Source organism: Triplophysa dalaica, chromosome 13 (genome assembly GCF_015846415.1).
Source record: "Triplophysa dalaica isolate WHDGS20190420 chromosome 13, ASM1584641v1, whole genome shotgun sequence".
Classification (NCBI taxonomy): Eukaryota; Metazoa; Chordata; class Actinopteri; order Cypriniformes; family Nemacheilidae; genus Triplophysa; species Triplophysa dalaica.
Window position 1 is genome coordinate 10,706,008 of NC_079554.1, and position 16,945 is coordinate 10,722,952.

At 37.7% G+C, this 16,945-nt stretch overlaps 1 protein-coding gene across 2 annotated transcripts in view; it reads right to left on the reverse strand.

Moving 5' to 3' along the window:
• daam1b (dishevelled associated activator of morphogenesis 1b) overlaps nucleotides 1-16,945 on the reverse strand; it is a 55,185-nt gene that overhangs the window by 3,102 nt on the left and 35,138 nt on the right. The window contains exons 14-24 of one of the 2 annotated variants that reach the window (XM_056763943.1): nucleotides 16,214-16,510; nucleotides 15,974-16,081; nucleotides 15,062-15,091; nucleotides 14,296-14,393; nucleotides 11,047-11,131; nucleotides 10,725-10,831; nucleotides 6,485-6,573; nucleotides 6,186-6,354; nucleotides 4,935-5,042; nucleotides 2,550-2,610; nucleotides 2,337-2,468 (exon numbers count right to left, since the gene is read on the reverse strand). In XM_056763943.1, coding sequence (XP_056619921.1) covers nucleotides 2,337-2,468; nucleotides 2,550-2,610; nucleotides 4,935-5,042; nucleotides 6,186-6,354; nucleotides 6,485-6,573; nucleotides 10,725-10,831; nucleotides 11,047-11,131; nucleotides 14,296-14,393; nucleotides 15,062-15,091; nucleotides 15,974-16,081; nucleotides 16,214-16,510 — 1,284 coding nt within the window. The remainder of the gene's footprint in view (nucleotides 1-2,336; nucleotides 2,469-2,549; nucleotides 2,611-4,934; nucleotides 5,043-6,185; nucleotides 6,355-6,484; nucleotides 6,574-10,724; nucleotides 10,832-11,046; nucleotides 11,132-14,295; nucleotides 14,394-15,061; nucleotides 15,092-15,973; nucleotides 16,082-16,213; nucleotides 16,511-16,945) is intronic. The other variant, XM_056763944.1, reaches the window with a different exon arrangement.

Sequence of the window (16,945 nt, forward strand, 5' to 3'; positions counted from 1 at the left end):
ATTAAATACCACAATAAATGTTATTTATTTGAATCGTGTTAATTCGTTTTTTTCCAGTGAAGGGGGGTCTTATGATGGGTTCACACCAAACGCAAACAACCGCGTTCCGAGCTCTATATTACTCGCTGGAAAAGCTTGTTATTTTCACATGAATGACGCGATCTAACAAATATTTTCAACCTTCGCTGAAAACGAGATTGTTGTGTCGTGTCAACTTTGACGAAATCCTTGTGAAAGTGTGAAAGTGACTAATTTGTCAGTTATGGTGACCCATATCCGAGATATACCTCTGCTTTTAACCCATCCAGAGAGTAGTGAACACACGCACAGCAAGTGGTGAACACACATACACCCAGAGCAGTGGGCAGCTATCGCTGCAGCGCCCGGGGAACAAGTAGGGGTTAGGTGCCTTGCTCAAGGACACCTCAGTCGTTACCCGCCTGACCTGAGGATCGAACCGGCAACCTTCTGGTCACGAGTCCAACCCTCTAACCATTAGGCCACGACTGCCCCCGACTGTGTGCATCAACTAGCTAGATAATGTGACTATGACACATTTGCGACATGTTTAAATAAGCACAGTTTGCAACAACATTCAATTTGATCAGAAAACGAAGTGTTTTGCAAGATATGAAAACGTGTACATCAACTTATAAGCAGTGCCGGCCCGAGCCTCTTGGGGGCCCTAAGCAGAATTTGATTTGGGGGCCCCCCTCCCAGCACGCGGTGTCACCTGTGCATGAAGATTATTACTGATACAAATGTCACGCTATAATGTTACATTAGAGATGAATACAGTGAGGTTATGTATTTATACAAAATAAAAATAAAAAAATACTCAATACGATACTTAAATAAAAGACTTTACTCTTTAACTTCTGAATACAAACTGTCACAAAAGCGCAATTGCGCATGAATCAACCGCTAGCAGTCACAGCAGTGGCTGTCGGTCAACTCAGAATTTTCTTATCTTGAATTATTCATTTCATTTATTCATTCATTTATATAACTTGTTTTAAGTTATTTAATTGTAAAAAAAACATTGGGGGCCCCCTGGTGGCCAGAGGGCCCCAAGCAGCCGCTTAGTTCGCTTATGCCTCGGGCCGGCCCTGCTTATAAGTGACAACGCACACAGTTCTATCGACATTGAGTATTCTTATTATTGTGTGCTTTAAAAACCTAAGTGATATTTCTTGAACAGCCTGTCTTAAAAAAATTATTAAGCAAGTGTAAACGGAGATGAAAAGAAAGTACAGAGGAATTGGCGAAAAGCAGCCTAACAAACTACGGGGGTCTAATGAACTTCCAGTAAATGAAGTGTATGACACAGGTAGTTATCCGGGCACCGGTAGCCAGGCATTAAGCGGTCTTGTTAACCCAGATTTCTCCAGTGGCTGATTATAGTTTAAACACAGGGGACTGGAGTCTTGCCATGGCACTGCGGCAGCCTCGTGCCGTCTCACCGCAGGGGAGGAGGCGTAGCCTTCCCACAATGTCTTTGATGTGTCTTTATCACTGCCATATGGAACACTCCTGCATGCTCCTTAGCCAAAGGGCATATTTTTATTTCTGTTCTGCTCTGGTTTTGTGTCTCTTCTTATCAGAGTTAAAACCGGAAAGACACGTTAAAGCGTTTCTGTTATGGATTGCGTGACTCGAAGAGTTTGTGTACTTTGTAGTACATGTCTTATGCAGAGTTGTTCTACAGGTTTTTTTGGCGCTTTTATATTTGTACTAGAAAAGTTTGCACTATTCAAGAATATTCAATCATATTTCGTAAATATCATTTAAATTCATTACAAATAATGACATTTTTCTTTTTAAATTCAACCTTGGTGCCGTTTTATTGTGCGATTCTAACCGTAAATTACACTTTTTATTAATAAAAATAATTATTATCATTTATGCATGTTTAAAAAAATAATTGTATCATATGATGACTAATTTTTAGAGTTACAGCATTTTACCTCACAATCAAGGTTGAATAAAAAAGACCTTGACTTCTATACCTGTTTCCCCAAACAGGACATTGAAGGATTTTGTCTATTGAGCATTTTAACACCTGTCTGTATTTGCACCCATGGAACATTCGAAAGCAATTAGAGCTGTATGTCCCGTTTCACTTCTGTGTCCTGTGGAGCCCCCATTGGCCGATAAAAGTGACAGGGTCACTGCATAGGAAGTGTTCACAGTGTGAGGTCAAAGGTCAGCTCCTGCGTGCAGCTGGAGATATATGGTGACTGCAGTCTGTTTCTACAGCTGGTCTTTGAAGGAAGATTAAGGAACACCGGGACAAGCACCTTTTAAAATACACATGCAAACAAATGCATACTCACCAGTTCTTTAGCCTCGTTGAGCGAGTCTTCCACGTCAGTGAAACTGAAACTGGCCAACGTGATGAACTGGCTGACCACAGACACAAACTTATCTCCATACTGCTGAGGACTATTGCTCTGATATTCTAACTCCTGCACGAGAAAGTATTTTATTAATGACTTGCTCGTAAGATAGATGAGATAGTGAGTTAATGTTCTTAAGGAGGAACTTACGCTTTCTACGCTCTTTAAACCACTGCGGAGATTATTGATCTCCTTCTCCATTTCAGTCATGCTGTAAAGGAGAGAGAATCAGAGTCATTTAACAAGTAATCATCCCGTTTACTATATACTGTAGCATTCTAGGTGACTGTTCACATTGTCTTTTTTGCAGCTGCATTTTCAGTCCATGAAATTAATATTTACAGTCATGAAAAAAAAAGACCACCAGTTTTGCCTTTAATCAGAATTTCTAAATTTATTGCAGCCATTCAAGTCCAGTGTCTGTTGAATTCCAACAGAAATAAACCACAGGAGGGACATAAAGTCATCCAACAGCAATGTGAAGGATTGAGAGGATGCTAAGACACAAAAAGCTTTGAATAAATATAATTTTTGACTCATTCAATGGAAAACAATAATACTGTATTGTTTGAAAATGAATAATAATTCTTATATAGTTTTATACATGAACTTGTCTTCAAAATCTGCAAACATTGCATCTTTTTTGTTATTTTGACCAGTTGCATTCCGAAATGCAGTCACATTTTAATTTTCTGCAAAAACAATAATAATAGTTTGGGGAAGATGTTGGCCATAATTTACAGAATGATTTTTATTTTTATTTACACACATGCATAGTAAATACATAAAAACTGAAAATAAATGTTAGAGTGGCCTCTTAATTTGTAACACGACTTCACAGTAAATGAAAACTAGAGCTGCATATCTCTAAATTATTAACTTTTTGCAATATTGCAATAGTTTGATGGATTTGAACACCTACATTTTTTCATAGATTTGTAAAATTATAAAGTATAATCCAAGTTTTAGGCAAATGCAGATGTGCTTGTGTGTGCGTGAGTCAAACATTAGTTATTGATTATATCATTTTTAGTTTGTTAATATATTTTAATATAGTTCAAATTGATTTATTTTTTAGTCTTTTACAAGGTATTTTACAAAGCATTCCTTTAAAGTGATAGTTCAAATGTTGTCATCAATTACGCACCCTCTTGTCATTTCAAACCTTCATGACGGTCTCTCTTCCGCAGAATACAAAAGAAGATATTTAGAAAAGTGTTGTTCATTGGACCCCATTCACTTGCTTTGGTTTGGTGTCCATGCAATAGAAATGAATGGGGTCCAGTGCTGTTTGGTTACCAACTTTCATCAAAATATCTTCTTTTGTGTTCTGCGGAAGAAAGAAAGCCATAAAGGTTTGAAATGACAAGAGGGTGAGTAAACGATGACAGAATTTTCCCTTTTGGGTGAACTATCACTTTAATGCATATTGTTGATCGCATTATTTAACAAGAGACCAGTCACATTTGTCTTTGACATAATGCAGCCCTCATTAAAACCGTTTAAATATTTGCCATTCAGTACTTACTGACTGCCACATAGTGTCTTTTTAACCTTTTTATCTAAACAGATCACAGTTTGATAAAACCCACAGATAGATCTATAACAACATCCAGCCGCCTGAACTTTAACCTCTATGATGGGGCTAAAGTGAGTCCCATTACCGAGATACCGCCTATAATGAGTGTGAATGGGTCTGTTTAAAGCTGTGCTATTCTTAGCTGAAGAAATGACCGCAGTGTGAGCCATAGCTGGTGGCCTTCTATCAGTGTCCCCTTTATTCCACCCTACCAACAAATAGGCCATTGTTATAGTCAGAACTGTCAAAACACACTGATGCATACTTATGTGGTATGGAAAACCTAGCAGTCATACATAACACTCAAAAGATTTATCCAAACACTTTAATTTAAACATCTGTGCTTGCTATCTGACCGCCCTTAGACATCGCACTAATATATTTTTGTCTGAATGAGACGCAGACACTGACTTTAGCCTGTGGCAGATATGAAATTTCTTTTATTCATTTTACGCTCTTAAATGGGATTGAGGGTAAAATCTGTCTTGTGACTTCACTCTCTATCGCATTAGTCTCGCTGACAGGACTGAATACAGGCTTGTGTTGTTTGCAAGACTTTATTGTTAAGTCACATGCCTTAACTCTCCATTTGAACGGTATTAACTGCTATGTCCTTCACAGCCACATGCAAACTTTAGAGGTCATCAGGTGTAGTTGTATTTACACTTTTTCGACTATGGTGGCCGTGCATCTGTTTCACTTATATATTTCAGCACCTAAAGCCAAAGAGCCAAGGGCCCCATTTCCTGCTAGCATAATGTAAGGTTTTACTCTGCATATATGGGAAACCAAGGCTTGTGTGACCCACAGGGTGGATTTAAACCCGGTGGTGGGAGGGAAGTGCGACCGCAAAAACTATTTCCAAAATCCATTTAGCACAAGTAGACCCAAAAGGGCTGTAAATTTTGAAAGTCGACGAAAGAATAGCACGCCAGCCACTCCGCAGCTATACCTACTTGACTTTGGCAGCTTCCGGCACATTCTGCAGCTCCTCCGGGAAGAGCATGACTTTCGAGTACTTCTTTTCCAGAATGGTGATCAGGTAGTGTAGAAGAGTGATATTCCTGCGATGGGACAAAAAATGTTACGATGAAAAGTGTCAACATCAAAGACTTGTGCACACATCTGTTTTTATATCAATTGTCTATTGAATGTAAGCTGCAATGGTGTGTTTGATTAATATATATACAGTATATATTATGTTCATTTACGGATTTCTTATAATCTCAGTAAGTTATATATTGTTTTGATGCAATGCCTTCACATAAAGTATTAAATGACAGGTATTTCTGGCATCTACCATATCTTGATTTTCCAATTACTAAATCTGATTGCATCAGTTCAGTCCTCTTTCTATTTAGAAGCCGATTACAATCTCGTAGACATGTATGTTTTACATTAAGTTTTGCTAATATACATTTTATGAAATAAAATTATACACAATTGCTTATTAGCACTTTGAATATAAAAGTCCTACAGACAAACCTATAGACAACCTTCAGTTAGTCATGTCGATGTACATCTTACTGAAAATACTGCAATAATACCATGTATTTTATATATTTCATATTCTCCTCATTAAAATTTCCTTATTTCTATTAATTTCTCTATTGACTGCAGTGTTGCCAAGTCAGTTTTTTTCCTGCGGCTTTTATAATGTTGCCACAGGTTATTTAATTTTTTATTCTGTAGGTTAAAATTGGCAGGATTTTGTTCAGCAGTAGTCATTTTTAAGGAAAGATTATTTATTATAATATTATTTTAATAATTTTAAGTTATTTATAAAAACAGACTGTTTATGATTCCAACTACACAGTGGTTTTCAGAAAGAAAGTGTATTGCATAATACAAAATATGTAAAATATGTATTTTAGCGAAAGGACACGTCAGTGCCACTGTCTTGTTTTAAGCTTCAGATCAGTAAGATTTTTTACTAACATATTTTTCTAACAGCTTTGTGAACCGGGCCTTTGAGTCTTGGTGCTCGGTCAAAACTACCCAACCATAAAACGACCTTAGGTTTGTTCGTAGATCTGGCAACCCTGTTCAACTGTAAAAGGGCTTTGCAACAATGCAAAATTTTAGGTGAATTTGTATTGACACAGCGACATACAACATTAATCGTTCTATGTTTTTGATTGAGACCATATAAAGATGGGTTGAGAAATGGATGGGTAAAGACAGACACAGACAGACAGCTCTCTCACTTGTCAATGCTGGACTTAGTGTCTGCAATCTTGTTGAGTGAGGAGATTTTGAAGCCGTATGCATTGCCCCTCTGCCCTTTGTTCATGTAATTGCCGAACGCCAGCACCACCTCCAGCAACTGCTTGAGATTCCTGCTGTGAAAAACCTCTTTTGAGGCCTTGCTCAGAGCTGCAAAGCAAAAATTCAAACTGTTATCAAAACCCATTTGACGTGCATAGACTAGATTTTCAATGATACATATAGTTTGTGAGTCAAATAAGCAGTAAATGTAATAAATGGAACTATAACACATTCATACCTTCAACTTTGGGTTTGATCTCCGAAATCCTCTCAGCAAACTTCTTCTTAAAGTACAGAGACTGTAACCTTTGCTGATAATGGTTTATTCTGTGGGGAAGAGGAATAGTAAATGAAGAATAAACTTAAAGTTTATCCTCTATATCACCCATTATAGATTCTAAATGAACTCTAGAATTTTACTGCCTTAAATATAAAGCAAGCATGAGATGCATTGTAGACATTTGTTTCATTAAATAAAGAACAAGCACAGCCTGAACCAGCAAAACCTAGTCTCCGCCTCAGCCTCAGTTAGCTTTACGTCTGATGCATAAGGCACACTTTTCTGGAAACACTTCAGCACGTTCGAAGTCGACATCTGATCAGGATTTCCAGTAGACGTGTGTTCTTTAACGCCCCGCCTGGTAACAACACGAAGCCGTCTGATCGAAGAAGTAAGCTGTCGTGTTTACAACGGTTGCAATGAGAATTCCTCACAATCTACTAAACACTTAATTCTTAAAAGTATGCGAAGTTCACGGCATGAAGTTATAATCATTTTTGTTTCTATTAACTTTTGGCACGCTCGTGAATTTAAACCGGTCTGTTACTGCGGGAAGATCTCCACGCCTCCAAACATGACGCGGAACAAAACGAAACGTGATTGGTTGCTTAACCAGTCAGTCATATGGCCACTCGGGCGGGCCTTGGCCAAAGAAGGTGGCGATATGTTCCAGACCTTCAGTAAGAAGGTCTGACTACTCGAGACTTAGTAAAACCAAGTTAACACTGCCGTGTTGCCTTCAGCACCCTTGTGCCGAGGACCATCACCATGGATACCGCACTTTCCAAGGGCCCAAACACTGCCCTGGGACTTAAATCAGACAACCCGCTCGATACTTGGAAAGATTTCGCTTCCATCCTCCAAACACAAGACGTTTCAACCACAGCGGAGTGAAAACTTTCACTAGGGCCTCATCAAACAGAGAAAGAAAAACAAGCAAGTCAAAGCACCTGTGCTTTGTTTGGCATACGGCCTTCCGCTACAGTAGATAGCATGAGGCAGTTGCAAAGCCATGATGGGACAGAACCTATTAAGTTACAGCAAATATTGATGCTCAATAGGATCTTCAGATGGATCAATGTGTCACAACCCCTTTGCCTCCTTCCTGTAGGAAATCGCATTTGCTCTTGACACTGTGTGTAAGCCAATGCAGTGAATGTGAAGTAGTGGGTGGCCTTCACAGACGACATGTTCCTCACACATAATGTGCCAGACCAAAATTGTGAAATGTGGGATTGTGTAGGTGAACAGTGAGACTTTATTTTTGGTGCCAAGATAAAACATGTTTAGATCCAAGACAAGGGGTCTTATGTGTAGTTTGTAACACTTCCCTTTAGGATTAAGGAAATGTTTCTTGAGCAACTTAGACTTTAGACAGACGGCAAAACCTTTCTTATGTTGTCTGAATTTTTTTTAAGTGATTTCAAACCTCTATGACTTTTTTTCCTTGTGTAGAACACAAAAGAAGATATTTTGAAGAACAACAGCGGAACCCGTTGCCTTGCATTGTTTTTATGTCTATACAATAGAAGTCAATGGGTACCGCTGTTCGGTAATATTCTTCAAAATATTTTCTTGCAATGATCTTCTTGCAATGATATCAATGATTTTTCACCAATCCCTTTAGTATGTAAATAATAGTTAGGAAATCATTATGGCTAAAGGTAGTCATCCTTTCCTTCTCCACAATGTCAAAATCTCCATAATGACAGATACTGTCAGCATGACATAAAGAGACATTAGTCATTAGTATGGAAACCGATACACCACATATTGATCTGAATAAACAGATCCAATTTTAGGACTTGCAAAGTGAAAGCGCACACAGTCAGACTACAGATCAAACACTTCAGATCTATATGCAGTTTAATGTCTTGCACAACACCGTCTTTAGACAGTTTCATTTTGCACAAATAACAAATTGAAAAAAAAAAATCCCCTCTCAACACATCTTTTTAAATAAGACACATAACTTAGTTAAGCCATTACATTTATCAAATTAAATAAAGCTCCATTGAAAGCAGATTTGTGGGAGAAGGAGGGAAAACAACAGAATTGAGTCACAATGACAGATTTAGGTTTTATATGTTGAACCTATGTAGAAACTAGCCTGAATAAAAATCTGTAAAAAGAAAAAAGGGCACAAGGTGCATGTGTAGGATTTTCTTTTTGTTTGCATACAAAATTATATATATATATATATATATATATAGAGCTGTCGCGGTAACCGCTGTATTGTACTACCGCGCTACTGACAAGCGAACCGCAGGGACAGGAACACAACCGCAGAAACCGCGGCAACCACCTTTTTTCAGTATGGCATCAGGGTATGCTTTTCTTTTTTACACCTTTGCATTCGGCAATGAATGTTTAATAAATCAATGATGAATACAAGAGTGTTACGTGTATCATTGTCCCGCCAATTGTTCGTAACGGTTGTTTTTAAAGATGGACGCAATGCAGGCGCTCTGGTCCCAAAACCTAATGTAACGTCGCCAGTTTGGGAATACTTTGGGTTTGAACCGAATGTTAAGGGAGAGCCAGCTAATTTAGATGAGCCGATATGCAAAATTTGCAGAAGAAAGGTGCTTGTAACACACAGCAATACGTCGAATTTGAGGTCTCATTTTACATACAACCTCCGCATCAGCGTCCGTACCTAGGAGAGTTTGCGCAGATAACGAGCTCATGTGCTAATAGACTCTAGCGCAAATCCACTCTCCTGGTGGCCCAAAAACTAGGGCAGATTTCAGATGCTCGCAAATCTGTATTTGTGCGACCAGCACACCATCAGAAAGAGTCTTCAATGGCGCCGGAAAAATTATTATGGCTGTGTTCGTCCCTGAAACCACATAATTTTTATACGTTAGTTTTTCTAGCACGAAACAAGGACAAGATAACCCAGGATTAAATCACATTTCTTGACGCTCAAGTGAGTGAAGTCACATTTATTTAGTTTTTATTATTTATTTGCTGTATTTTCATTTACACTGTTTTCATGTGATACTCGAGTTCTTTCGTTTTTCAGATTGAATGCATGTTATTGTTATAGCGTATTGCTGTGTTCGGCAGTTAGCATTGGACAAAAAAACATTTTATAACCCGTCTCTCTTTCATTTAAAAAGTTAATGCTCAAGTGAAGATATATCCTATTTATTATATTTTTATTTGCTGTATTTTGATTTAAACTGTTTTTATGTGATAGGCTAATTTAGTTTTTTCGTTTTTCAGATTCAAGGCATGGTTCGTGGTGTTCTGTTCTGCATTTAACAATAAAAAAATATATAACAAAAAATATATTTACTTCAATGTAACAACTGATCAATAAATATTTAAATGCACTAAAATAATGATAAATCACTCAAAAAATGTGGGTGGGTGCGGTAATATCGCCTACCGCGCTATTGTGCCACCCATATTTACCGCAAGGGAAATTTCCTAACCGCGACAGGACTATATATATATATGAAGAGCTCTTTTCCAAAACGCATTAAGTGTCAAATTTAAAAACAAATGAGTTTGTAATGCAATTTTGCTGTGTACTAAACCTATTCACTGCTCCATCAATGTTTCATTCCAAATCGCTATATTTCCTTGTTTAAAATGTACTGCAAGATGCAGTTTCTTTCCAAAACGCTATAAATCCCGAACCTGTTTTTAGCCTAAATGCGATTTGTCCTCTCGACCAATCAGAATTCGCTCATTAGTGGTATTTGTATGTGTTATTTCAAAAATGATTTGTTGTATGTGGTGGAAAATATTGAAACATGAAATTGAAAATATTTATTTTATTTTGCAATTTAGTTTGTTGCTATTAATTTTATTTGGCTGTTATTTAATTTCATGCATTTGCATTTATTTAATTTATATTAATTTATAGTATGAGTCCCTGGTGTCATATGTTTCATGTTCTCTTGTTTGTTTGTTTTTAAAAAGAAATAAACCCCCAAGGATTTGAAAAATAGGATGGATTTGTAGCTATAAAAAAAAAAAAAATCATTGATTAACATGTTCAGACTGTGCAAACAGACCATTTTAACAGGATAAATTGAATAGTAACAAAATGTATTAAAAAATGTATTAAAAAAGAATTAAAATGGATTTATAATGTTTTGGAAAAGAGCTCTTCATATATATATAAACAAAAAATATTTTGTTTAATCGATTAACCGCTTGAGAGCCGTAGTTAAAACCCTACCTGCTCATTTCATAGAGGAAACGGTCTGCCTTTGCCATGCGATCCAGCTCGTGTTTATGCTCCTCCAGCAGGTCCACATCACACTTCTCCGGGATAAACTTCAACATCTGGAGGATTGGAGAAAACCTCATCACTCAGTGACATGCGGACAGTTACATAAGCCTGTTTTACGACTAATGTAATTGACTGTTATTGGAAGTATGATGAACAGTGGCCATCTGTTACTGGCAGATCAGGTTTTACAACGCAATGCTCACAATTTTGAGCAGTATCCCAGAATGCTTCATCTCGCATTGCATACCGTTGTTCCCTAGACACTCACCTGCTCCAGCATGTCCTTAGGCAGATCTTCCTGTTCGTCCATAGTCAAAATAGCTCTCTTTATTTCCTCGTTGGAAAGTTTCAATCTGAAACACAAGCACAGGATATAAAGATCAGGCGGACAGGGACGCATAAATTCATCAGAAGAATGAAATCTGAGTGGAACTGATAGTGCTAAATCAGCGGAGAACCCACCGAACTCGAATGAATCACCTCGAGAAAACGAAATCTGGTTTAGCTGGGATCCAAAACTTACATCAATTTTCCTTTGGCAAACAGTTAAAATAAACGAATGTATGTTATTTAGATGGGGTATTAATCGTGAGGCTCTACGTTGAACCCAAATGTTTGTTCCAGTTACAAAGAATTTTCCTGGCTAACGTTATATATAATTACTAGACACTAGTTACATTTCAGCAAGTGTACATCTGTCTAAAAATATGATAAATAGATGATAGATAGATCTGCTTGTCTAGCCCACCCTCCTATATCACCCAATAATAATACAGTAACGCATCTAATTCAGCGATAACTGTGGTGTAAATTTAACGCCAAAACAGAACAGGTGTTTGACAGGCCTGAGCTCAGTGCTGGAGAGGGCCCTTCTTCATACTGCCAGGACCCAGAGAGGCTGCAAACCGCAGCAAGGACATGAAACAAGGCCAGAGCGCTTTCCATGTTGCGGTCCACGTGTTCGTGCCAAGCAAGACTTCCAATTCTCAGCATTGTGTTATTAAATTACTCCTAACAAAATTCAGTGAGGAACATGGGAAGGAATATAATGAAATACTGCCAAGTTCAGTTGTTTTAAAGGCAAGGCAATGTCACTGTTAAGAGGTCGGTAGTATAACCTTAGGTCTCACGTGTTTGTTATTTAATCAACACATACAGTATATGTGGAAGAGATTTATCTAAAAATGTTCGTGTTGCTGGCTGCAGTACGCTTAATGGCCACAGTGGTCGCTAATAACAAGATTCAGGAACAAGAGTTCCTAATTCTACAGATAGCACCTTTAAAGGCATAGTTCATCCAATAATGCAGATTCTTTCATCATCTCCTCACGCTCAAGTCATTCCAAACTTGTATGATTTCATTCTTCTGCAGAACACAAAAGAAGATATTTTGAAGAACGTTTGTAACCAAACCGCATTGACACCCATTGACTTCCATTGTATGGATACAAAACCATATTTCTTAAAATATCTTCTTTTGTTTTCCACAGAAGAAAGAGTCATATACAGGTTGGTGAATGAGGGTGAATAAATGATGACAAAAAAAATGATGTCGGGGTGAGTTGTCCCTTTAAGGAATTTGAATGTGAACAGACACACATATCAAATGAATGAAAGGATGGATTATGTTCAGATTTAGTGTAGTGTGTTTCATTTCCTCCTCTGAGAACTGTCAACAACAGAGTTTTTATGTAAAAGAATCGCCGCATAAGTTACTTCTTTATCTTTAGTTATAAAACCTCTTACCACCTGCTGCAAATACTGCAAAAAAGGACATTCTTACTGAGCAGTTTTGTCTTGTTTTTTAAAACTTTTAAAATCAAGATACATTTTCTTGACAAGAAAAGTGAGCTAAGAAATTTAGTCTTGTTTTATTAAATAAAATATAAGAATTAGGGAAGTTTATGTTTAAAACGAGCAAAAAAGAAGCCAATGGGGTGAGAAAAATAAACTTGAATTTAGTTTTTCTTAAGTCCCTTTAATTAACTTTTTCTCACCCCATTGTCGGATTGTTTTTCTTGTTTTAAACATAAATTTTCCTAATGACAAAATAGCTAAGCTCACTTTCCTGGTCAAGATGAAGATATTTGTCCTTTAAAACAATACAAAAATGCTTTGTAAGAATGTCGATTATTGCAGTGTACAAGTCTCATTTCTTCTTGTGCCACACAGCTGCCCTTGATGTGAGTCCTGAGATGCCAGTTGGCTTGTTAACTGTAGCTCGAGTAAAAAAAGCATTTGACTTGCTGTGAACTTGAGAACTTCTGGTGTTTTGTACCATGCCAAACCATCAGTTAGTGAGTCATTATAAATGTGAGGCTGTCTGGTTTGCCAGCTGTGACCAACTGTTAAAGTTTGTGGGATTTCTGTCCTGAAAAGGACAATTCTGAGATAACAAGACTTGACAAGATGAGATTCGGAATCTCTAATAGAAATGATCAATCCACACATTCCCAAGGTCATGAATTTTGGTTTAGTAAGCCCTGATCGTTTCGTTACAAAAGTGAATACAAAACGTTGTCTGACATTGACAAAGCAATCTTTAAAGAAGAAATTAAGGCAATGAAACATGCTCAATTCATAAATGTGATGCATTTGCACAGTGTCTAGTTATTGAACAGCACTGTGAAACGCTGTGTTGTAACAGCTGTAAAATAGCTAACTCTGAGGTTCTCTGTCAGATGTGAAATGGCTTTAATAATAACAAAAAAGTCTTACAATAAATCAATCTGTGTTGTTTTCAATATAGGCCTGGATTTAATACATTATGTAATCATTAAACTTGTTTGAATAAGAAGTTCTGCATTGATTTCTGACATGAATTAAAAGCAGAACCTCCAACCGAACTCAGGAAAGTTAAATATCATTCTTGGCAATGACAAGTAAGTTTTGAAGAGCAAAAAATTATTTCATAATTTTGAAGACCATCTTAATTAATGAGGCATACTTCCTGTTCATTTCAGAAGCCCAGCATTTAATCACCTCTGACATGAGAAATGACATGGTGACCAATGTACTCACAGGATATGACACCGAATAGGGTGACCTGTGAGTGCCACACACATCAGCTGGAGCTAAACTCATACCCAGGGGAGAAGCATACTGTAACCAAAGTCCGTCTATGGAAGTCGTGCGACTCGTGCCACTCGACGGCCATGTTTGCAACACCTCTGGGCAGCTATTTACATTATAGGAAATCAATCTCCTTGAATGGTGGAAGACTGATATTTATAAAATGGCTGTCAAAAATTACAATTAAATTGCATATTTCCCGTCAACGATTAAACCTGATATGGACTGTCCCATATCTTAAATTGTGCTAAAATAATCTCATTTTCCAAGGTTGCTTCAGCTACTGCGCATGCTCACATGCTGGCAAGCGCCTCACAAGAGCCCACAAAATAATTCTTCAATTAATTTGCTTTCTTCGCTAGGGTGGCCATATAGAGCATTGCATTCCACCCCAGTCATTGTCATCTTGTAAATATATTTATATTATCTTTGCTGTGACACTCACCGTGAGAGAAGGATGTTGCAGTTCTGTGCGCGTCGACCATCGATGACAGAGAGCTCTTTGACTTTTTTGGAACTCAGGACATCGTCCTCAGTCTCTTTCTGTGGTCAAAGAAGAAGCATTTCACTCAATCAGCAAATTAAAAAGTCACAATTTGCCAGATGCTGCAAACAAGTGTAAAACGTATCAGTAACACCTGAATGAATAGACGTCTATAAGCTGAAAATTGAAATATCAAGCTTTATTGATGAGAGGCTGAGAGGATCTCAAGATATCTATTATTGGACAGTTTTAAGGCTACAACTGTTATTTCATAATTTTGATGACTTCACTATTATTTGAAAATGTGTAAAATGACAAATAAATAAGTCGCATTTCCTCATGTTTGACTTACGTTGACCCTTAAAGTCAGCATGAAATAAAAAATGATCATTCTAATTGTTTAACACAGTGGTAAACGTTAACCTCCTCCACCTCTCGAAATGACCTCTCTTCACCTTTGGTCACAAGGGATGGTGTGAGGGCGGGGCTGCAATGACTGACAGATTGCAAATCTTTCAGCTTTTATGATTCATTCAGTTGTCGGTGGATGATATCAAGTCCCCCCCTTATCTTTTTCTCTTTTCAGAATTCATTTTACTCGGCTACACATCACGATACGGAAATAGGCAATCGCTACTTCAGTTTCATGCCGACTTCAAGTCACAATTTGTAAAAGTGGATAATACACAGAGAGGATTACACTATCAAATATCTCAAGCACACTTACCTGCTTGGTGTTATTGACCATAAAGAAGTCCTACAACGCAGGCAAGAAGCAAGGAAGAGGCAGCACATGTTAGAGAGACAGCAATTTGATGAAGTCAGCCAAAACAAACTCAAAACAAGCATGTGCACATGATGACATCACTGGGGTGGGAGATGGTAAGCGTGAGGGTGCGTGGAAGCAGAGACTTCTGGGGTAATGTGCTGTATGCCAGTGCAGTGTAAGTGTGTGTGAACTGACCGATGCTTACTAGGGCCTGTTAACCGCCTAATATTTTAAAGGTTGTATAACATCCACATGTGTCTTTATCCATAAAAGCAAGTTGAAATTTTAAGTTCAAGAATTACATCAAATCACATCTTTTCATTTAGCAAACCAATTTGTCAAAAATGCTTTAGTCAATCGTATATATATGAAACATATCATAACTGATCAAATTGGAGAGGGCGGACTGGCTTAATGAATATGAATTTGAATGTATTAAGCATTCTTACAAATTTTTTTAATGAGTTATAATACATAATGTTTGTTTTGAAGACAAAGCCAGAGAAGTAAACATCTCAAGCTGTATCCAACATGGTTAAAGTTTTCCTTTTGATCTTTTCCACTCTAATTTGACTGTAAATGCATAAAATACTTATGTGATTGCCTTATAGCAGCAAGTACACGGCAGCAAGTATGTGGTTCACCAACCATAATGAGGACGGTTTGCCAAAGTCTGTTTTTCATAGAAAACTGTTCTGTAATGCCTGGTGATATCAGTGCATTTTACATTCTGTTAATTCAAACCCCATGCTTTGTGATTTCGTGATGCAGGATTACCATAGGCATATGAATATCATGCATGAGAAACAGTAAATGCTTTATGAGATTAAAACAATGTTAAAATTGGGAGAGAGAAAAGCCTTTAGTAACCTGTTGCCTCTGGTATGCAGAGAAAGTCTTCTCAATGTCCGTCAAGTCAAGGATTTTGAAAACTTTGCTGTCATCAACTTCTGCCCACACTGTGCCCTCGAGTTTGCTCTGTGAGAGAAAGAGAGAGTGAGAGAGAGAAAGAGAGAGAGAATTTATTTCAATTATTGTCCAGTCAATCTGTCACAAAAAAACAAACATTTGAATGACCCAACTGTTTTCTGTAATGCATGCCAGTCTCACCTCAGACAGCTTGGCCCAGTTGAAGGACTTCAATGGATTCGTCGGCTGAGGAATGCTTTTCTTCTTCAAGGACGGTCCCACAGGTGCTCCTGGTGGAGGCGGAGCCATGGCAAAAGGAGGCCGTCCAGGAGGTGGTGGAGGACCACCAGGGGGTGGTGGTGGAGGTGGTGGCATCATAGCACATCCTGGTGGAGGGGGTGGTGGAGGAGGCATCATACCAACTGGTGGAGGGGGCAGGAGAGGTCCGCCTGGAGGACCAGGGACAGGAGGACCTCCAGGAACACTGGCTATCTGTTTCTAGAAATATAAAAAGGATCGTCCTAATTTTGCTTATGTAGACTGTTACATCTGAAAAAGTATACTTAAAAGTAAAAAATATTTTATAAAAAAAGGACAACATGAGCCTACAATGCTGAGGTAATGACATCTATTTGTGACATAATCAGCGAAGCATGCTGAAGTCATCTTAAGTATTTGTATCATCATTAGCAGTGTTGGGTAAGATACTATGAAAAGGTAACTTATTACTTATTATTAAAGGTTACTTATTACGTATTCAAAAGTGAAATTAGATTACTGTAGAAATGACTCTCTCCAAAAAGTATTTAATTGCTTATTACGAATTACTTTCTATGTTCTACATCAATCTTAATAAGAATTGATTCAAGGATAATTTAATCATTCAAATCAATAATAAATAACCACATAAATTATTCTTACTAACTGACCAAT